General features: G+C 49.0%; 1 protein-coding gene and 1 pseudogene across 1 annotated transcript; both read left to right on the top strand.

The window, feature by feature from the left end:
• Positions 1 to 2,580: 2,580 nt before the first annotated feature.
• On the top strand, positions 2,581 to 6,793 carry LOC121405342. Its single transcript, XM_041596009.1, has 3 exons — positions 2,581 to 2,633; positions 3,119 to 4,757; positions 4,835 to 6,793. Exons 1-3 carry the CDS (start codon positions 2,581 to 2,583, stop codon positions 6,791 to 6,793), a joined length of 3,651 nt encoding a protein of 1,216 aa, XP_041451943.1.
• A 4,682-nt stretch (positions 6,794 to 11,475) lies between these two features.
• On the top strand, positions 11,476 to 16,889 carry LOC121405341 (annotated as a pseudogene).
• The last annotated feature ends 6,886 nt before the right edge of the window (positions 16,890 to 23,775 follow it).

Below are 23,775 nucleotides of genomic sequence, written 5' to 3'. Positions count from 1 at the left end.
CATTTATTTAAATCTTTTTCTAGTTTCAGATGAACATTTCGTTCAGTTAACGTTTTAATTGTTTCTTGCATTGAATTGAGACGTTGCTTTAACCGTTTATTTTCTGATAAGAGCAGGATATTTTCATTAAATGTGTCCGAACGTGTTGCATTTCCGTCGAAGTCCACTACTATTTTACCCTAAAAATAATAGAAAAATTCGCTTTGTGTATTTAGTTAAACCATTTATGTATGTACGGACTATCATTTTCCCTTGCGACTTGTACTTGAACAGTAAACGACTTTTTATACAACACGAATCTTAATTGCAAAAGGAAAAAAAAACCAGAAGGAACGTGAGAGTCGCTTCTGGGGACGCAACTCTACTTTTATACCCGTACTCAGTCAGTATATATATTTGTGAGCTTATGATTTATGTAGAATTTTATAATATTTTAAATTTTAAATTTTTTTTCTACTTCTGTTATCTAAGTACATCTACAATGTCGATTACACATCTAAAATGTAGATTCTACATCTTCTTCGTCGCGCATTTTACAGGACAGGGTGTGTGCGAGCGAGAAAGAGAATGAGTAGCGTCACCAGCGCTGGAGGAGGTGGGGGAAGCAACTCCCTCACCCTCCCTCTTCTATGGATTTAGTCGCTAGTGACTGTTTATTGTTTAAAAACCTGAAAAAATGGCTCGGCGCAAAGAGAAATGAGATCTTCTTTCGAAAAAGACTTGTTCGGAGCAGCAGCCGATAATAGTTCTTCTTAATATCATATAGTCATACATCATCTCTTATACTGCTTATACTTATCGCTCTCTCAGTACGCTCCCGTACACACGCACATATGCCAGTACTGCTTATAGTGCATTGCTTCGCCCTGTTCTCGGTGCAGTCCAAAGATTCGTCGAACGCATCGAGTCGTAGTTCACGGCCACGGCCTCAAACCATTTGTAACCCGTCGTGAAAATAAAAACCATTTGTAAACTTAACCAACGGAGTAAATTATTGTAAATGTGGAGTCAGAGTTGCCGAAAAAGCTCGGCAGCTTCCAACATTTTGGTGACCCCGACGTGATTGCCGTGGACTTACAGTGCGTTAAAAGTGTTTAAACCATTCAATCAATCCAAATTTGAAGGTTTAACGTGACATTTGTGAAAAAGTAGCGAACCAAAAGTCGTTGTGACCGACCTTAGCAGTTCTAGCGGCCCGCTATTCGTTTTCGTATTCTCTTTCACCGTCTGCTTCAGCCTGCGCAACGCACTGTCGAGACTGGCTGCATAGAGTTCTAAGCGTGGTCCGTTAGTTTTCTTCGCCTCCTCTTTGGTCGTTTGCTTCAGCCAGCTCTTGTGAGAGGCTGCAGTAATAACTCTCTGAAATTCGAACTCGAAAGCAGAGTACATCTCTCTTTGCATAATTGTTGGTTTTCCGTCGTCGCTTCGTTGCTTTTACCGGTGCATACCTATCGCATATATAAGTGCCAAAAAAGTGAACGCAAAGGTGTTTGAACTCGTTTTGAACTCGTTTGAACTCGCGCGTTGCGTAATAATATTTAATTGTGATCGACTAGCACCCTCCGCGTCAACCGTTTTCTATAACCAAAACCATGGGCAAGAAAAAGAATAGCAGAAAGAGTGGATCGTTTGCTATGGACAATGAAAGTGATTCTGTGACATTTGGCGCTGCTCCATCGGGCGAAATTTTTATTCGAATGCAGCCAGCACCCAAGTCCCTGTTCCGGTATCTCGTATTTCCTTCATGAGACTGAAGGCTAGAGCTATTTTCGATCGGCTAGAGTCCATACGCACAGAGATGGATAGTGAAAAGTTGCGTCAAATGGATGAATACGACTTGCGAGGGCTGTTGGAATCATTGACGGAGCTTAAGTCAAATTTTGTTGTGGCACACACCAGTTTGGAGGATTTGGATTTCGAGTCAATGTCCAGTGAAATTCCTGCCAAATTCGACTCGTCGATATTGTCGTTGAGGACCATTCTTCAGCGCGAGCTTGGAAGTCGCTCGAGCAATAAGCATTGTTCCACATTCAACGCCAACTCTAGTGAATCGCAGTCAATCGTCATAATGTCTAATCGATCTCGGTTACCTCATCTGGAGCTGCCCAAATTCAGTGGAATTTATACGGAGTGGGCCAATTTCTTCTCAATGTTCACCGCGATTATTGACAAGGAGTCTGAGCTGAGCCCTATCGAAAAGCTGCAGCATCTACGTTCCTGCTTGAGTGGCGCAGCCCTGAATACCATCAGCTCGTTGGAAATAAATGAAGCTAATTATATCATAGCATTAGACATTCTGAAGCGACGCTTTGATAATAAACGTTTTATTTTGCAGGCACACATCAGGGGGATATTTGGGTTGGAGAAGGCTGACGCATCGGTGGGCAGATTGAGGGAATTGACCGACAGACTCGCTTGCAAGCAAGGAAGAAGTGGCGGATTGCATTATCGTGCAGACTGTTCTTCAGAAGCTGGACAAAGCCTCTCAAAATAGATGGGAGGAGTCTTCGTCGAATCAAGAGCTGCCATCTTGGGAGAAACTGTCTGGATTCTTGGAAAAAAGATGTCGCACGCTTGAAAATGTGGATCAAGGACAAGGACAAGATGGTCAGGTTGGCAAGTCCGGAAAAACCGTGAGTACGCATCAAAGAAAGACATTTGTAGCATCGAACGCTCCAGTTTCTTGTGAACTGTGCGAGAGTACTCATCACATGATTGCCAATTGTCAACGGTTTGCAATTCTATCGCCGAATGATCGTCGCCTGGAAGCCAAGAGGCTCTTGCTATGCCTAAATTGCCTACGAAAAGGCCATCAATTGAGAGATTGTAGATCAGGTCCCTGCCGCACTTGCCGATCGAAGCACCACACGCTTTTGCATTTCATTCGTCCAACAGAGGCTGCCCAATCTGTTCCTCCAATTGAAGCCTCACCAGCACAACCAAGTCGTAACGCCATGGTTGCAGTATCGCCCTCCTTGCCTCAAGCCTTTATGTCCCACAGTCCATCTGATGCTGTGCTTTTAGCCACTGCCGTCGTTCTTGTAAAAAACAGCGTTGGAACTTTCGTACCCTGTCGCGCATTTTTGGATTCGGGATCGCAATTGCATTTCATAACTAGTCGTCTAGCTAATCAGCTAAAACTTCGAACAACCAAATCGAATGCTAGCTTCCCAACAGAAGGTATCTCGGTGGATCTCGTTCTGAAATCGCGGATTTCAGAGTTCACCACTAGCATCACTGCCGTAGTTGCCCAGAAGATCACGGACCATCAACCTAGCATCACAGTTAGCACTGCTAGTTGGCCTATACCGTCGAATATCCAGCTTGCTGACCCTTCGTTCCATAAGCCACAGCGGATTGACCTGCTCATCGGAGCCGGACTTTTCTTCGAGTTGCTGTGTGTGGGGCAAATTCAGCTGGCGCCTGGACTACCGTTGCTGCAGAAGACACATCTAGGATGGATTCTTTCTGGTGGCGGGCACTCGGCCCTCAATAACTCGTCGTTCATCGCAACCCAATCTTCGGATGACATCAATCACAGCACTCGGCTCGATGAGTTGGTTCGTCAATTTTGGGAAGTGGAGCACATCTTTGAGCCAATCGTTAGGGCAACAAAGGAGGAGCTGCACTGCGAGGACCACTTTGTCAAACATCACACTCGATTACCCTCAGGAGAATATTCTGTTAGCTTGCCCATGAAGCGAAGTCTGGAGTCCTTGGGCGATTCCTACTTGCAAGCAAAGCGGCGGTTGGAAAATTTGGAGCGCAAGTTCGTGCGTAATCCAGTTTTATATTCGAAATATTCGGCATTTATGAAGGAGTACCTGTCCCTTGATCATATGTCTCTGGTTCCAAATGAAGATATACACAAGTGCAGATATTTCTTGCCGCATCATTGCGTCATTAAAGAGGATAGCTCCACGACAAAGCTGAGAGTCGTATTCGACGGCTCTGCAGTTACCACATCTGGTCTCTCGTTGAATGATCTGCTTATGTCAGGTCCCACCATTCAATCCAAGCTGTTTCACACTCTCCTTCGAGTTCGTACATTTTCCATTGCTCTTACAGGCGATATCGGTAAGATGTATAGGTGCGTGCGTGTCTCAATGCCCGACACCATGCTCCAATGCATCTTGTGGAGGGACTCTGTTGACGACGATATAAAGATCTTCAAGCTAAACACCGTCACCTATGGGACTAAGTCTGCATCGTTCTTAGCTATTCGAGCTATGCATCAGCTGGTCATGGATGAGTCGTCTTCGTATCCATTGGGTTCGGAAACCATTCTACAGGACTTCTACGTAGACGATATGATTTCTGGAGGAAATTCAGTCGAGGAAGTGCTGGATATTATGCGTCAAACCACGGAGCTTCTTGCTTGTGGCAATTTTCAGTTAAGGAAATGGTGTTCAAACTCTCCTGATGTTCTTCGTGAAGTCCCTGAGGCAGAAAGGGAAAGTTTTCTGAAGCTCGATGATGGCAGCGATGTGACCAAGGCGCTTGAACTCATCTGGGAACCCCAGAGGGACAAGTGCCTGTTTACTTTTGCACCTCAAATCGGTGTTGGCAAGCACACTAAGCGTTCGGTGTTGTCAACCATTGCACGGTGCTATGATCCTATGGGATTGATTGGACCCACATTGACCAGAGCGAAAATCATCATGCAGCGCATGTGGAGAGACAAGCTGCATTGGGATGAAAGTCTTCCTCAGCCACTGGAATCGGCTTGGACTGAGTTTTGCAAGGACTTCGCTACTGTGGGTAACGCTACATTTCCGCGTTATATACTTCAACCTAAGGCAAGGTTTGAGTTGCATGCCTTTTGTGATGCCAGCCTCCAGGCCTATGGGGCTATTTGCTTTGCTCGAAGGCTAGAGTTGCACCATTGAAAACCCTCACGGTGCCTAAGCTTGAGCTATGTGCAGCGTTCCTGTTAGCCAATTTACTTCGCGAAATTAGGAAAATCGATACCTTCGACTGCCCGATCCATTGCTGGTCGGATTCAACTGTGGTACTGTCTTGGTTGCGAAAGGAACCATCCAAATTCAACGTGTTTGTGTCTAACAAGATTTCCGCAATACAGCAACTTACGAGGGGCATGGATTGGCGCTATGTACCAACTGAAATGAACCCGGCTGACATTCTTTCAAAGGGAGCAGCGCCTCAGGAGCTTTTGCAGTCTAGGTTGTGGATGAATGGACCTTCTTTCTTGCAAGGCGAAAGAAGTAGCTGGCCTGAACGTTGTTCGCCCGAACTCAGTCTTCCGGAAATTAGGCATCGAGTATTGCTGTCGTCTGAGCGTGTCGACATCTCGCTTTCGTTTAAGCACATTAACTCATTCGGAGTCATGATGCGCATTTTCGGATATGTTCATAAGTTCGTCAGCAAGAAAAGATCACCTGATCTCTCGTCTGAAGACCTTCGCAAAGGATCGCACTTGTTGTGTCGCATCGTTCAACGCGCCCACCTTCATCCCGAGTACCGTGCTCTGCGGAAGGGGAACTGTGTGGAGTCCTCCAGCAGCATTATATCTCTCTCGCCTTTCATAGATGACGTTGGTTTGATTCGTGTTGGTGGTCGCTTGCGGCACTCAACTCTTGGCTTCGATGCACGCCACCCAATAATTTTGCCCAGGGATCATCCATTGACGTTCGCCATCATCATGCACTTTCATCGGAAGCATCACCATGCTGGGCCGCAGTCTCTACTGGGATTGCGGAAATGCATCATCTGCTGCAGGTCCAGACCTCGTCTTGTGGAACACATAATGGCTGACCTACCGAAGGATCGAGTGCAGGATTCGCCTGCATTCAGCGTCACTGCAATCGATTACTGTGGTCCCTTCTATTACAAGCCAGATGGCCGCACTCGAACGCCTACAAAATGCTACATCAGCGTCTTCATCTGTTTTGCAACAAAGGCCGTTTGGTTGGAATTAGTGAAGGACCTCACAACTGCTGGATTTTTGAATGCCCTCAAACGCTTCGTTGCCACGCGCGGCATACCCCGATGCATTTGGTCGGACAATGCCACCAATTTTGTGGGCGCAAGGAACGAGTTGGAGGACCTTCGGCGGCTGTTTATGAGCGAGAAGCATCGTGATGCAGTTCATAATCATTGCATCAACAATGGCTTCAATTGGAAGTTTATCCCGCCTCGCTCACCCCACTTCGGGGGCTTGTGGGAGGCAGCAGTGAAGATGGCCAAGCAGCATTTATATCGCTCCCTGGAATCGTCACTCTTTGGCTTTGACGAGCTGCGGACATTGGTCTGCCAAATCCAGGCTGTAATAAATTCTCGTCCTCTTCTCGCAATTTCAGAAAACCCTGAAGATCTTGGCGTCCTTACACCAGGACATTTTCTAATTGGTCGTCCGCTGATGGAGTTTCCCGAGCCAGATGTTACAAATCTGAACTTTAACAGACTAGATTGCTGGCAAAGAGTCGCCTGTGCTCAGCAGATCTTTTGGAAGCGTTGGAGTGAGGAGTATTTGACTCTGCTACAACAACGTGCCAAATGGCGCACACCGCAGCCATCGATCCAAGTCAACGACATCGTCTGTATAAAGGACGAAAACTTGCCGCCGTTGAAGTGGCCATTAGCACGGGTGATCGACATCATCGCCGGAGCTGATGGCACTGTGCGAGTTGCCGTCCTGAGAACACCGTCTGGAACCACTCGTCGAGCTGTCAACAAGCTGTGCGTCCTACCCGTTGAGGATCCTGTTAAAAGCCCTAGTCTTTCAACGGGGGGGAGTATGTTCGGAGCAGCAGCCGATAATAGTTCTTCTTAATATCATATAGTCATACATCATCTCTTATACTGCTTATACTTATCGCTCTCTCAGTACGCTCCCGTACACACGCACATATGCCAGTACTGCTTATAGTGCATTGCTTCGCCCTGTTCTCGGTGCAGTCCAAAGATTCGTCGAACGCATCGAGTCGTAGTTCACGGCCACGGCCTCAAACCATTTGTAACCCGTCGTGAAAATAAAAACCATTTGTAAACTTAACCAACGGAGTAAATTATTGTAAATGTGGAGTCAGAGTTGCCGAAAAAGCTCGGCAGCTTCCAACAAGACTATTTTGAGGACTTCGTTAAATACTTTTTTTTCGAATGGATAGAAAAAATGGAGAAATACTGACATACCCTGGCACAATTAAGGCACTATCCAAACATGACTTTTTAACTTATTTCTAATTTCTTTACAGAGAGATCTCCAATGCGTAAGCTTTCTGTCTCCCACAACCTTTGGCATTTTAGTCGAAGTAGTAGTAGAGCAGCGGCAGAAAATCAGAAGCATTATGCTTAGAGACACTTATAAGTGTTTACATTTTTTATTTTATGTAATATTCATCGTTTTCTCATGCTATCTCTGTTTGTCACTTTATAACTGACTTGAAATCTATTGGGTTGTTAATGGGAATAGTTGTGGTTTGTTTAAAAATTACCTGTTTATATTCTAGTAATTCCAATTGTAAAGCTGAAACATCTCTTCTCAATTGTAAAATTGTTCGAGAACTTTGATCTTTGTTTATTTGAACTTTATTCCTTATATTTCTCGCTCGGTTTGCATACTTTAATGTATTTAATGTTTCCATAAAGTCTCTATCGCTTGGCGATACGCATGCAATCATTAAAGTCCGACTGTTACCACCTAATGAGTCTTGAAGAAGCCGTGTTAGCTTTGAGTCGCGATAAGGGACATGTAAAGCTCTTTTGGACTTATCACCAAGCGCTGAAATACAATTTCCTAAAGATAAAAGTCCACAATTGATAGAGATGCCTTCACGTGCACGTTCTCCCGTAGCCAAAGTCCGTTTAAGACGTTCAGAACCTGCCAAATCGACAAAATGAAACTTCGAAGTCAAAGTTTCTAGGTCGTTATCTAAAACATCGTTTGTAGGCGTAAGTAAACGCTGCCTACGGACAAATATTGTAAACAATGCATGTGATCGTGATGACTGATCGTTCATTTTCGTTGATGCAGTAGTTCGTGCTAAAGCACCTTGCTGAAGGAATCTGTAACGAAAATTAAAGGACAAGTTTAATATTAAAAACAAGAATGGAATGTTTTATCAGTAATTTACAAAAGTTTTTTTTTTCTCTGCTCTGACTTTTGCCAATTAAGCCGAAAAATCAAATATGACTTTTCTGACTCTGTTGCTTGTTGTGCTTAGCATTATAATTATAATTATTCGAACCAAAAAAAAAAACAAGCATTGTGCTATTTTTTCAATAGAAAAAGAAAACGAGAAGGAACGTGTGAGTCGCTTCTAGGGACGCGACTCTTCTTATACCCGTACTTAGTCAGTATATACATTTTTGAGCTTATCTACTATGTATATTATACATCTAACCTGTAGATTACACATATACCATTTTCTACATCACCTCCGCTGGAGGGCGCTCGCGTACATAACGAGGCAGAGTGTGCGAGCGAGAAAAAGAATGAGTATCGGGTCGCTGGCAGAAGGAAATGAATTTCTTCATTCTGGCTATAATTATGATCTGGTGGATATGGTCATTCTCTACGATACTGCGTTTTCAGTTTTATCGTATCTTTAAAAATGTGCCTGCCACAGATTTTCCTCCTTTGTGGGGGCGGAAGGGGGCGGGGCGAAATTTTGATATACATTAGTAGCAGTGTGATATCACATGAGTCTGGAAACCAAATTTGGTTGCCCTAGCTCTTATAGTCTCCGAGATCCAGCCGACAAACAAGACGGACAGATGGACAGACAGACATGGCTCTATCGACTCGGCTATTGATGCTGATCAAGAATATATATACTTTATAGGGTCGGAAACGTTTCCTTCTCTGCGTTACACACATCCACTTTTACCACAATTCTAATGTACCCCTTAACTCTTTTTTGAGTACGAGTATTTTTTAGGTTCATTATGTAGTTTTATTGTAAACAATTATCACAGACAATAAAGTACAATCACTAAACGTACTGTTACTGTTAATTAGCAACTTTTGTTAAGGGTCAAGGACAATTTCTATTTACTATCTGCGTATCTTGTTGGTCAGGCTGAGCTTGTTGTTAGGCTTAAGCCAGTAGAGTTTTCTAGCCTTGCTTTCCAAGGCGCTTTTGACCATCCTTGTGTGGCTGGCAAAGCTCAGGTAGGTGTCCAGCGTGATTCCCAGGTACTTATGTTCCTTCCGCTGCTCCAACAGCTCGCCATGAAGAAATACCCCAGGGCACGTTCCTTTCCTAAGTGTGTGTCTCACTACCACACACTTCTCAAGGTTCACACTGATATTCCACCTACATGCCCAGTTCTCAAACCTTTTAAGGTACCGCTGGAGGTTGTCCGTGGCGTCGTAAACGCAGTGGGCCTTGAAGGACTGCCGTGTCTTTGGCAAATGGGGCAAGTTTCACACCGATTGGCTGGGACGTATTGTCAACGCTAGCTTTAGGCATATCGTGCGTGAAAAGGCTGTACAGCGTTGGCCCTAGCACGCTGCCTGCGGGACTCTGGCTTCAATCACCTTCGACTTGGAACATTCTGTCCTTTTGGAAGCTTCCAATAATCTGGACCAGCTGGGGGTTTATCAGGGGTTTTATCTTTGTTTAGGGCAGCAGCGCGGTTAACAGCGCTCTGTTAGCTCGCGCGCTCTCCCATGCCCTTCGCTCTCGCGCGGCGTGGACGCGATCCACTCGGCGCTCCATCACGGGCGCTAGCCGTAGGCCGAGCGGGAGAGAACAGTCTCTCGACACCTACGCGCCTACCTACAACCAGCCCTCAGCTTTGTGCACGCCAAATACACCAGAATTATAGTTGACGCCCCCGCCTTTTTATTTATTTGGGAATCCGAACTGTGGGAACGACCAACATCCACCCTCCTACAAAACATTGGTCCTTCGAGCCGGATCTTCGCCTTCCCTATAAGGAGGAGTCCAACCTGCAAGCATCGGTGGATTACATCGCTACGTTCCGAAGATAAGTACGATTTCGTCTTCCCAAATCGCTTCCTAGTGCGTTTTTTGATTTATTCCCCACCACGTCCGAGTTCCGCGATATATGTATATATATTCTTATATACATATCTGTGCATACAGTGCTATCCTTCTCTGTGCTTCCTTCTCTTTCGCCAACGCCATATTATCGGCGATTCCGGCCGTTCTCCGTTCCGTCGCCTCCAACTACCAGTGCTACGGTCGTTCTTCCATTTCGTTTTGTCTGGGCATGATTTGTGAAAAATTAAATATATTCGACAAAATCCAACTGCACCCCAGTTCACTAAAACATATGTGCATTCCAATTCACAAGAGCGGCTCCGCATCTCCAAAATAACATACCAATATATATATATACATCCATAAATACATACACATACATACATACATCCAAGTGCTAACATATTAAAAACCCACTCAACAATTATTAATTGTTTTTATTCCGACATCTATATACACATATTATTTCCATAGTTGGCTGCAATAGATCGATCTATATCTATATCGATGGAGCCATACATATGTATATAAAAATAACATAACGCACATACAAAAATACCACACTCCGTATTTAAATACCGCGTCCCACACATACATTCCGCTCATATCCACATACATTTAACAATAAAAATCTGCGATTCCGAGCAGTTTACGCGTTCCAGCAATAACTTTGGTCGCCACAATACGTGATATTATCTCCAATTCCGTAACAAATTATCCTCCACCCAGGCACAGCGCATTTCCGCCGCGATTTCGCATTTTTTTGGTGCCAATTGTCGAATTGTATGTCCGTGGGAAATTAGAGATGACAAAATTTATGAAAAACTATCGGTATCACAAACACCAAATTGAAGACAAGAAATAAATTCAAGCTGCCGAATTACCCAAAATACATAGTCCCACGTTTGTTCCGCTTCCACTAACAGACGACTGTATAAGGAATTATTATTTTTTTTTTGCATATTCCTTCCGATAGTCTCTGCCACACCAGTAGCAGTTAATTTCTTGGCTCCGATCCTCGTGCTCGTGTATCCTATCGGCCCTACCACCTCCACGGTATAACAAGGGGAGCAAGAAATCGACCAATTCCGTCCACAATCCATCCGCACTAGATAAGGAAGATTAGTTGCCCACTGCAAGGGTCCGTCAAAAGGGTAAACGGAGGAAAGCCGCACTAACAATATTTTTTTTTTCAAATATTGCCACAGCCAGTGTGACCGTTCCTCTCCTCGGCGTGTATCAATTTGATCCACTCATTGTTTGGGAACCTCGATCCAGAGCGGCCACAAATAATTCGAGTTGGTATTAAAAATTGTTGTCCAACATCGCGCGAGGCTCTTTCCTTTCCATTCCTCCAGCAGTGGGTTCCTTTTTGTGTGTTGAAGGGATTTAGTGCCTTCTCGTGTGGTGCCCAGCCCAGGATTAGTTTTTTTTTTTCTGTTCTTTCGCCAATCCGCGGATTCCGCATCCGACTTCGCATCCAACCTCTGCGTGTGCGAGTAGTATGCCAACGGGAGACAAGGACAGCAAAGGGTTCTTGGCTGCGACATCTCCACGTCGGCTACGCACCTCTTCCGCCTCAGGAACTACCCCCACTCAAAAGATCAAGTCGCCAGTCACTCCCAGAGCAGCCAGTAGCAGCCCAGCTGCGAGGACCAAGTCGGTTCTCTTCCCGTCTCCCGTCACTCTCAAGGTGCCAGCTCGGATCCAAGGCGATCCAACCAGCTCCTTCGGTAATAGTCCCGTCAGCTCGAGACCTTCCATCACAATGGCTCAACCCGCCACCACTACTGCACGAGCAAAATTAGCCGCCGCCATTGGCCGGCTGGCTCATTTGGAAGCGCGCATCACTTCCGCTCCATCCGCATCTCTTTCCGAGGTTCGCCGAGGACAAATACTGAGTATGTGGGCGGATGTCGAGGCGGAATATAAAGCTTGCTCCGCAGTGATGGTTGACGAGGACCCAAAGGTCCAAGAAGACATCCGAGAGAAGTACGGCGAGTGCTATGGGGTATTTGAGCAGTGCCTCGCCGACCTCAATGCTCAGCTGGTCCAAACAGCAGTCCATCCGTCTGCACCGCAAACCTACCAGGGCGGCTGCCGACTGCCTCCCTGCGACATCGAGGTCTTCGCAGGAGATTACGTCCGTTGGCCTACTTTTCGAGATTTATTTACTGCAATTTACATAAATAATTCTAGGCTGTCTCCGGTAGAGAAGTTGTACCATCTCACCGCGAAGACAAGTGGCGATCCGAAGGCCATAGTCGAGAAGTCCCCGCTCACAAACGATGGTTTCGAGTCGGCATGGTCGGCCCTCCGAAACCGTTATGAAAATAATCGGCTCCTGGTGACCAACCAGATAAATATTTTGCTCTTTTTGCCTCGCGTCGAGTCCGAGACCAGTCCAGCTTTAAAAGAGATTCAAAGCACGATGCAAGGGGTCCTCACCGCCCTTGCTCACTCCAAGGTCTGCACCGACAACTGGGATAGCCTCCTCGTTACTATTTGTGCCTCCAAGTTGCCGAAGTTGACCCGGTCTTTGTGGGAAGCGTCCGTCACAGGCAAGAAGGAGGTGCCTCCATGGACGGAAATCGATGCCTTCCTCACTCAGCGCTATTTGACGCTAGAGGCCATGGAGAGCGACCCGTCCACTTCCAAAGGCAATCCGACCCCACCATCGTCCAAAGGTTCCTTGAATCCGCAATCCTCCGGAAGCAACTCCAATCCGTTCCGGTCTCATGGTAGTCCCGTGCCAAGGAAGTTTCACTCCTTCCAGACACAAGTGAGTCCGAAGAGAAGAACGTGTGATCTCTGTTACAAAGAGAACCATCCGATCCGACTGTGTCCGCACTTCCTACAAATGACTGTGGATGCACGAGCCAGCTGCATTAAAAAAAGGCAGCTGTGCTTGAACTGTTTCGCTAGAGGTCATCAGCTCCGTGAATGCCAAAGCGCCCACAGTTGCTTCACTTGTGGAGCCCGCCACCACACGCTCCTGCATCGGGGGACTCCAGCTCCCAGCGAGCTGACTTCCACAACAGCGGAGGATCCCGCTTCTTCCGTCGCTCCGCCCAACGTTCAGAACTATTTTGCTTCGGGAACAAGAGCTGTGCTTCTCGGTACGGCAATAATCAACATCTGCCACCGGGGGACAAATTTCCGTGCCCGCGCTCTGATCGACTCGGGCTCCGAGGCGACGTTCATTACGGAACGTCTCTTTAATATCATCCAGTTGCCATTCCGCCTTATTCAGGCCCAGGTTTCAGGCCTAAATCAGACTGTAGCAGCTCAATCCAAGAAGCTCTGTGATTTGTCCATTCGCTCCCTGATGACGCCGAGCGTACAGTTAAACGCCACGGCCTACGTCCTGCCCGACATAGCCGGCAATCTCCCTTCATATCCGATCCCGCAGAGCGCGTTGCGAGACTTGCCGAACCTGCCTTTAGCAGACCCTAAATTTTATGAGAGCTCACACATAGACGTTCTGATCGGAGCCGACATCCTTCCGTCCATACTGTTAAGCGGCTCACAGACCGACATCTGTGGTTCCCTCCTCGGACAGCAAACCATCTTTGGATGGGTGCTTACCGGTCCAGTGCCAAGTGCTGTTCCAGACCAGATTGCATCTTTCTCCACCCAAATTTCCCACGTCCGCGATGCTCCATTGGACAAACTTCTCACAAAGTTTTGGGAGGTGGAGGATCTACCTATCAAGGTAGCAGGAGAGTCGGACTCCTATTGCGAAAGAAATTTTCTGCGAACCACGTCAAGAACGTCAAGTGGAAAGTACGTGGTAACACTGCCGTTTCGTGACCCTGATCATTGTGGATCAGGCCTGGGGCATTCAAGGTCCATTGCCCTAGCTCAGTTTCTCCGAAATGAGAATCGGCTAAAGAGAAACGTTCCATTTCAAGAACAGTATAACTCTGTGATCCAGGAATACTTAGATCTCGATCATATGACAGAGGTTCCGTCCACTAACGAGTCCGCCAACTATTATCTTCCGCACCATGCGGTAATCAAGCCGGAGAGCACTACCACGAAAGTCCGCGTGGTATTCAACGCGTCCAGCCCTTCTGCGAACGGCACGAGCTTAAATGATCTTCTTCATGCTGGTCCGGTCCTCCAATCCGATTTAACCCTCCAAATCCTGAAGTGGCGCTACTTCCGATACGTCTTCAACGCCGACATTACAAAGATGTACCGCCAAATTTGGGTACATCCAACGTGCACACCCTTCCAGCGAATATTATTTCGAAACCCGGAGGGTGAGATTCGGGATTATGAGCTGAAAACCGTGACCTTTGGTGTCAATTGCGCTCCGTTTCTAGCCATCCGGGTACTGCAACAGCTTGCCGACGACATCCAGTCGCGATTTCCAAAGGCAAGCCACATTGTACGGCATTTCATGTACGTCGACGACGTCCTAGCCGGGGCAGACTCCATCAAGGAGGCTCAGCTGGCTATCCACGAATTGCAGGCCGCCCTCAGCTCTGCAGGTTTTCCACTGCGCAAATGGACGTCCAACCAAAAGGAGATTTTGGCCGAGCTTCCGAGTGACCACCTCCTGCACACCGATTTTCTGGAAATCGATGCCGAGAGCACGACAAAGACCCTCGGAGTGCGCTGGAAGGCGGCGTCAGACGAGTTCTTCTTTGTTTCTCCCGTGTTCACGCTTGAGTTATCCTACACCAAGCGAGAAGTTCTTTCCCAAATTGCGAAGCTGTTTGACCCCGCGGGGTGGCTAGCCCCATTCATCGTCCGGTCCAAGATTTTTATGCAGGAGATCTGGTTGCAAGATTTGGGATGGGACGAACCTCTTCCAAGTTCGTTGTACCAACGCTGGCTGGACTTTCTGCAAAGTTACGCATCACTACCCGAGATCAAGATTCCAAGATGGGTATGTTACCAGCCATCGGTAAAGATCGAACATCACGGTTTCTGCGATGCCTCCGAAAAGGCGTACGGTGCAGCGCTCTACGTGCGCGTCGAGTGTGACCAGCATATCACGGTGCATCTACTGTCGGCGAAAACACGAGTCGCTCCCGTGAAAACCGTTTCGCTTCCTCGACTAGAGCTGTGCGGTGCAGTGCTCCTTTCCGAAATGGCGACGGCTATCCTGCCAAGCATGCCGACGGGAAGTCATCAATGCTACTACTGGACCGATTCTACTATTGTACTGGCCTGGTTGAGCAAGCCCGCTTGCCATTGGACTACCTTTGTGGCCAATCGAGTGACGAAAATAGCTCAGACTACCGAAACCAGTCATTGGGCTCATGTTCGTTCCGAACATAACCCCGCTGACTTAGCCAGTCGAGGCGTAGCTTTACCAGAACTGGTGGGTAGCCAACTCTGGTGGCATGGACCAGCGTGGTTGCAATCTCCACGTGATCAATGGCCAGCCCAAGCCGCCGAAACTCCAGTTCAAACCCTAGAGCAGCGGGCCGTGAAGGTCCATCTCGTTTCCAGCCCACCCGAAGATTTCCTGGAGCGATTCTCCCAGCTTGAGAAGGCTCTTCGAGTGCGGGCATATGTTCTACGTTTTATTCAGTGTTGCCGGAAAGTACCACTCGCATGTAGGGACCACCTCACTAGTGGGGAAATTAACGAAGCGGAGCGAACTCTTATCCTAGAGGCTCAGCGCCGGGACTTCCCCCAAGAATCTCACTGCCTGAGTGGTAAACGTCCCGTGCCAAGTTCAAGCTCTATTTTGAATATGAACCCCTTTCTAGACCGACAGGGGATCATGAGAGCCTGTGGCCGGATCACAGCTTCACAAGATCTGAAGTATGATGAGCGCCATCCAATCATCCTGTCCTATAGTTGCCGCCTGTCTCGCCTGCTCGTTCACTTCACGCACAGGATCACTCTCCATGGCGGCAATCAACTGATGACGCGCCTCATTCGCTGCAAATATTGGATCCCGAGAATCCGGAACCTGATGAAGGGCGTGGTGAACTCCTGCAAGGTCTGCATCATCCATAAGAAGAAGCTACAGACCCAACTGATGGGTGATCTCCCGACAGACCGAACTTCTTTCTCCAGACCGTTTACCCATACCGGTATTGACTATGCAGGTCCTTTCGACATAAGGAACTATACCGGGAGAGCGTGCCTGATCACCAAGGGTTATGTGTGCGTATTTGTATGTTTTGCCACGAAGGCCATTCACTTGGAGGCTACTTCCGACCTGACCACCGAGAAGTTTCTAGCAGCTTTCGCTCGCTTCGTCGCTAGACGAGGTTGTCCGCAGCGTATCCATTCCGACAATGGAAAAACTTTCGTGGGAGCAGCAACTGTACTTTCTCGGGACTTTCTAGAGGCGTTCCAGGATTCGGTGACTGAGGCATACAGCCATCAACGGGTTGCATGGCGTTTCATCCCGCCAGGAGCTCCACATATGGGGGGCCTTTGGGAAGCCGGCGTAATGAGTTTTAAAACGCTCTTCTACAAGGCCTCGTCCACCCGGAAATATACCTTTGAGGAGCTCTCGACGCTGCTCGCTAAGATTGAAGCATGCCTAAATTCCAGGCCACTCTCACCTATGTCCGAAAGTCCGACAGAGTTGCTGGCCCTCACTCCAGGGCACTTCCTTATCGGAGGACCGTTAATGGCGACCGCAGAGCCCGAAATTAAAGAGAACCTCCAGTCGATCATTAATCGGTGGCAGCATTTGAAGGCCCTCAACCAGCAGTTCTGCCAGAGGTGGAAGGATGAGTACCTCAAGGAACTCCACAAGCGCAACAAGTGGCAGACGGATATGCCCAATCTTCAGATCGGCGATATGGTTATCGTGAAAGAAGATAACCTGCCTTCTAACGACTGGCGACTCGGAAGAGTACAGTCCGTGTATCCCGGCGCCGATAACAGGGTTCGGGTGGTAGACATTCTTACTGCCCGCGGTGTGCTCAAACGCCCGGTCGCAAAAGTCGTTCTCCTTCCGGGGGAACTCCCTCGTTCCGTACAACAATAACGGAAGGCGTCCTGTGCCTAGCCCGTTTAGTAATGCCTCTCCGTGTCTACTATTCCATCCAAGTTTCTTTTCGCCTCCAAAAAAACCCTCGTTTGTTCTTCCAACAGTACTTAGAGAAGTGCCTGTCACCTGTTCCTAGCACGTTACTAATGCTTCTCCGATTCTTTTTTTCCGAACCAGTTCATTTTGCATCCAGATCCTGATGGCTCCACAACCCCGTGTCAATCACACCTCAGGGAGCAGACGCTCCCGAGTACAAGCTACCTACCGCTGCCGAGTCTGCTCCGGAAGCCATCCACTCCGAGACTGCCGTAGCTTCCTCAAGCTGAGCGTGGCGAAGAGGCTCCGAGCCGTGCTCGTGAACAAATACTGCCGGAACTGCCTGGCTCATCAGCACTCTGGCAAGGATTGCCGAAGTGGTGGCCGGTGCAAGGTGTGCCACAAGGACCATCACACGCTGCTCCACATGCGACCGTCCCAGCGCCCAGCCCGCTCGGAGTCGCCAGCTCCGTCTCCAGCTCCGTCTCCAGCGCCGGTGTCCCGAGCCGATCGCCGCCCCCGTTCTCCGGAAAGAAGCCCCAAGCCGGGGCCCTCCCGCGGCCAGCCCGCTCAAAGTCGTCGGCCGCGACTCCAGGTCCGTCTCCAGCTCCGGTGTACCGAGCCGATCGCCGCCAACGGGTTCCCGCAAGACGCCCAAAGACGTGGTCCTCTCAGCGCCCAGCCCGCTCGGAGTCGTCAGCCGTGACTCCAGGTCCGTCTCCAGCTCCAGTGTCCCGAGCCGATCGCCGACCCATCGTGGGTCATCCGGCGCATCGGAGCGGAGAAGGTGGCCACAGCCATTATCCGCGCCAGGACCGGCGATGTCCAATTGGACGTGGTCCTCAAACTGGCGCCCCGCTTACGCGTCCGCACTCCGCTGCGACCCTTGAGCGAGGCGACTCGGGTCAGGTTCAACGACATCAGCCTTGCCAATGAGCATTTCCATCGCCCGGCCACCGTCTCTCTAGTATTGGGAGCGGATGTCTACCAGAAGGTGATCAAACCCGGGTTCCTTGCTCGAGGAGACGGCCTTCCAGTGGCCCAAAGCACCGTTTTCGGATGGATTGTGTCCGGGGCCTGTACGCAGCCATAGGAGGTGATGTTGCAGTCCTGCAAGGGGGGGGAGGATGTTTAGGGCAGCAGCGCGGTTAACAGCGCTCTGTTAGCTCGCGCGCTCTCCCATGCCCTTCGCTCTCGCGCGGCGTGGACGCGATCCACTCGGCGCTCCATCACGGGCGCTAGCCGTAGGCCGAGCGGGAGAGAACAGTCTCTCGACACCTACGCGCCTACCTACAACCAGCCCTCAGCTTTGTGCACGCCAAATACGCCAGAATTATAGGTGAACGCCCCGCCTTCCTTTATTTATTTGGGAATCCGAACTGTGGGAACGACCAACATCCACCCTCCTACAAAACACAAGTAATCCGTCGAATGGTTGCTGGATGTCCAGGTACGCTGCTACGACGTACTGCTTCTTGTGGAAGCCATCCAGGATATGCTCCACCACCCTATGCAGCTGCTCCGGATTGCCATGCCTCAGCCTGAACTCAAATTGGTGATTAAGAACAGCTCGATTTACGGATGGGCTGTCCAATAATCCGCCAAAAATGCAGCGCTCCAGGAGCTTCCCAAAAGTGGGGAGCATGCTGATTGGCTTGTAATTGGGATTTGTCGGGTTTATGCAGCATGACAACCTGCGCTGCTTTTTATGCTTTGGGAAGTGCCCCAACCTCAGCGTTGCATTCAGTATTTGTAACAGGTACAAAAGCGCTCTGAGTGACAGCACTTTTGCCACTCTGTTATTTATATTGTACTTTCCTGGGGCCTTTTTAGCTTTGAACAAACGGATATCCGTCTTTGGTTCCTAGATCGTGATTGGGGCCACCAGAATCTAAATTTGGTGGACTTCATCCAGGTTATCAGCAACTAGGCTTGTTCTCCTCTTTGGAGCCGTCCTGAATGGTCTGAATCTGCACTCCTGCTGAACCCGAACATGAGCCGTCTGCTTTCCTTACTGTGAAGTTAGGGGTAGATTTCCGTTTGTACCGGCTCATGAGCTTCTATCTCGTGTGGTTCGAGTGCACGTCTGCAGTCGTCTCAGATAGAAGTTTGTCGGTGGCTTCGGACTTTAACTTAGCCAGCTTCTTCCTCAGCCTGTTGGCTACTAAAGAGTTTATCCAGCCAGGGGTCATTGGTGCGAAGGAATTCTTTCCTAAGCCTTTTTTTTGTTACAAGCAGTAGTCCTTCTACTTCACTCGACGTAACGCTTTTGTGTCGATTGAAGGCCCTCAACCAGCAGTTCTGCCAGAGGTGGAAGGATGAGTACCTCAAGGAACTCCACAAGCGCAACAAGTGGCAGACGGATATGCCCAATCTTCAGATCGGCGATATGGTTATCGTGAAAGAAGATAACCTGCCTTCTAACGACTGGCGACTCGGAAGAGTACAGTCCGTGTATCCCGGCGCCGATAACAGGGTTCGGGTGGTAGACATTCTTACTGCCCGCGGTGTGCTCAAACGCCCGGTCGCAAAAGTCGTTCTCCTTCCGGGGGAACTCCCTCGTTCCGTACAACAATAACGGAAGGCGTCCTGTGCCTAGCCCGTTTAGTAATGCCTCTCCGTGTCTACTATTCCATCCAAGTTTCTTTTCGCCTCCAAAAAAACCCTCGTTTGTTCTTCCAACAGTACTTAGAGAAGTGCCTGTCACCTGTTCCTAGCACGTTACTAATGCTTCTCCGATTCTTTTTTTCCGAACCAGTTCATTTTGCATCCAGATCCTGATGGCTCCACAACCCCGTGTCAATCACACCTCAGGGAGCAGACGCTCCCGAGTACAAGCTACCTACCGCTGCCGAGTCTGCTCCGGAAGCCATCCACTCCGAGACTGCCGTAGCTTCCTCAAGCTGAGCGTGGCGAAGAGGCTCCGAGCCGTGCTGGTCAACAAATACTGCCGGAACTGCCTGGCTCATCAGCACTCTGGCAAGGATTGCCGAAGTGGTGGCCGGTGCAAGGTGTGCCACAAGGACCATCACACGCTGCTCCACATGCGACCGTCCCAGCGCCCAGCCCGCTCGGAGTCGCCAGCTCCGTCTCCAGCGCCGGTGTCCCGAGCCGATCGCCGCCCCCGTTCTCCGGAAAGAAGCCCCAAGCCGGGGCCCTCCCGGCGGCCAGCCCGCTCAAAGTCGTCGGCCGCGACTCCAGGTCCGTCTCCAGCTCCGGTGTACCGAGCCGATCGCCGCCAACGGGTTCCCGCAAGACGCCCAAAGACGTGGTCCTCTCAGCGCCCAGCCCGCTCGGAGTCGTCAGCCGTGACTCCAGGTCCGTCTCCAGCTCCAGTGTCCCGAGCCGATCGCCGACCCATCGTGGGTCATCCGGCGCATCGGAGCGGAGAAGGTGGCCACAGCCATTATCCGCGCCAGGACCAGCGATGTCCAATTGGACGTGGTCCTCAAACTGGCGCCCCGCTTACGCGTCCGCACTCCGCTGCGACCCTTGAGCGAGGCGACTCGGGTCAGGTTCAACGACATCAGCCTTGCCAATGAGCATTTCCATCGCCCGGCCACCGTCTCTCTAGTATTGGGAGCGGATGTCTACCAGAAGGTGATCAAACCCGGGTTCCTTGCTCGAGGAGACGGCCTTCCAGTGGCCCAAAGCACCGTTTTCGGATGGATTGTGTCCGGGGCCTGTACGCAGCCATAGGAGGTGATGTTGCAGTCCTGCAAGGGGGGGGAGGATGTTTAGGGCAGCAGCGCGGTTAACAGCGCTCTGTTAGCTCGCGCGCTCTCCCATGCCCTTCGCTCTCGCGCGGCGTGGACGCGATCCACTCGGCGCTCCATCACGGGCGCTAGCCGTAGGCCGAGCGGGAGAGAACAGTCTCTCGACACCTACGCGCCTACCTACAACCAGCCCTCAGCTTTGTGCACGCCAAATACGCCAGAATTATAGTTGACGCCCCCGCCTTTTTATTTATTTGGGAATCCGAACTGTGGGAACGACCAACATCCACCCTCCTACAAAACACAAGTAATCCGTCGAATGGTTGCTGGATGTCCAGGTACGCTGCTACGACGTACTGCTTCTTGTGGAAGCCATCCAGGATATGCTCCACCACCCTATGCAGCTGCTCCGGATTGCCATGCCTCAGCCTGAACTCAAATTGGTGATTAAGAACAGCTCGATTTACGGATGGGCTGTCCAATAATCCGCCAAAAATGCAGCGCTCCAGGAGCTTCCCAAAAGTGGGGAGCATGCTGATTGGCTTGTAATTGGGATTTGTCGGGTTTATGCAGCATGACAACCTGCGCTGCTTTTTATGCTTTGGGGAAGTGCCCCAACCTCAGCGTTGCATTCAGTATTTGTAACAGGTACAAAAGCGCTCTGAGTGACAGCACTTTTGCCACTCTGTTATTTATATTGTACTTTCCTGGGGCCTTTTTAGCTTTGAACAAACGGATATCCGTCTTTGGTTCCTAGATCGTGATTGGGGCCACCAGAATCTAAATTTGGTGGACTTCATCCAGGTTATCAGCAACTAGGCTTGTTCTCCTCTTTGGAGCCGTCCTGAATGGTCTGAATCTGCACTCCTGCTGAACCCGAACATGAGCCGTCTGCTTTCCTTACTGTGAAGTTAGGGGTAGATTTCCGTTTGTACCGGCTCATGAGCTTCTATCTCGTGTGGTTCGAGTGCACGTCTGCAGTCGTCTCAGATAGAAGTTTGTCGGTGGCTTCGGACTTTAACTTAGCCAGCTTCTTCCTCAGCCTGTTGGCTACTAAAGAGTTTATCCAGCCAGGGGTCATTGGTGCGAAGGAATTCTTTCCTAAGCCTTTTTTTTGTTACAAGCAGTAGTCCTTCTACTTCACTCGACGTAACGCTTTTGTGTCGATGGAGTGTCTTGGTCACCTTGTGGGCCAGCAGCTGCAGCAGCCTTGCAGACCTTGGCCACAAATGAGTCAATGGCCCCTTCCACTTCCTCGGTGGTCCTCAGCTCCGAGTTTAGGTCCAGGGTGCCTTCCAGAATTTCTCTGAACAGGGCAGTGTTTGTTCCAGTCTTGAGTATCCTCATCTTTACAGGATTCATCTGGAGTGTAGCCGTTAGTTTCGCGATTAGTGATAAGTTGTCGGAGCTTAGCTCGTGCTCCTCACGGACTGAGAGCAGTTTGCTGGGGATCGACTTTTAGACGAAAAAGTCCAGGCATGAGGGCGTGGAACGGCGAAAACTTGTGTAAAAGGTGGGGCTACCCGCAGCTAGAACTTGGTCCGCGAAGTTTGTGAGGGCATCGTGCAGTGCCGCTCCTCTGCAGTCTCCTATGTAGCTGCCCGAGATTCTGTGATTAGCATTGAAGTCGCCTTCAATAATGAACCTGCTTCCAAACTGGCTAAGCAAGCTGTCGAACTCCGCACTGGTCCTCTTTATGAGGACGACAGACAGCTCCTCCTCTGGCCGTGTTGCTCGGGTGATCCGCTTTGTATACATCGTAGCCATCCATCGTGTAATGCCTTCCCTCTATCAGCTGAGTCTCTGTGACTTGCATCACGTCGACATTGTGAGCACGCAAGAATAGCGCCAGTTCATTGCAGTTGTGAGCAATGCCGCGAGCGTTCCAGAGTCCGATCCGTAGTTCCGACATCATTGTGAATCTCTGGATGTGTGTAAGGGAAGAGGTGCTTCTGTGCTTCGCAGCTGGTCCAAGCTTTGCAGTATCCCTGCAACTGCTGCTGTGAGATCTGCCACGGATTTTTTTAGTACCTGCAGGATAACAGTAATGGTCCCTGCATCTAGGTCGCGACCTGAGGGAGGGCATTGGCCTTTAGAGTGGAAGGACTGTGGGGACTGCCTGCGGTTGCGGTTTCGCTCCTTGGCACCTTTTCCCAATCCACGAAAGCAGGCTGGAAAGTTGGGGGTTTTACAGTCGCCCCGTTCCATGGGGGCAAGGATTGGTTTTGGCTGTGGGAGGCTCCTACTGCTGCATTTTCGTTAGTTGCCGGAGTTTGGTTGACAGTCGTGGCCAAGTGCAATGGGGCTGTGCTCGCAAAAGGTGTATGGGCCAACCCTGTTGTGAATTGCGGGAAGCTGTGTGAAGTTTTCGTTGTCAGAGCTGCAAACGCCCTTGTTGATCGGTTCTTCTATTGACTCCATAGTTCTTGACGATTGCGTCGACAGATGCCATTCTGAGGTCACTCGAGTACTTGTCCAGGTATGGGGAGTGCCATCCGATCGCGTTGGTTTTTGAGCGGCCTTGGTATTTTTCTGCATCGGAAACGGAATCCAATTCAGAAAATTCATCCATACGCAAAGTTTGAAATATACGAAATTGTTTAAAAATTATTAATTTTTATTTGTTTTTTTTTAGAGAAAATTTACATGTCTGCTTCCAATGGCAGTCAGGTAAAAGTGAAGAATTTGGTAAATTATCAACTTTGGACCTAAAAATTGTCTATTAGATTCGTTTGTTCGAACTATCCAAAGCGCTCATACAATTTTTACAATGTTGAATTCTTCCAGCTGATTTTGGCAAAGGCCCCACTGGGATTAGAGTATTTAAATACTTTTATAGGTCTATAAAAATTTTAAATTTAATTAAATCGGATTTATAGAATGTTATTGTAGAAATAATTTTTATTATATGACAAAATTTTGCTTTTTAACATTTCTTTACCTTCACTTTGAATAAAAAAAACCGCAGAAAAATGATAAATTACACTACTCAACACGATTTTTCCTCAAGGAACAAAACCAACTTTTAATTAAAGATTTGGGGCGTAGAAATGGTTTGATGATATTTTTTTTTTTT

This window comes from Drosophila obscura, unplaced genomic scaffold (genome assembly GCF_018151105.1).
Source record: "Drosophila obscura isolate BZ-5 IFL unplaced genomic scaffold, ASM1815110v1 contig_9, whole genome shotgun sequence".
In the NCBI taxonomy this organism is placed as follows: Eukaryota; Metazoa; Arthropoda; class Insecta; order Diptera; family Drosophilidae; genus Drosophila; species Drosophila obscura.
The sequence above is the reverse complement of the archived record's forward strand: the minus strand, read 5'-3'. Positions and strand labels throughout refer to the sequence as shown.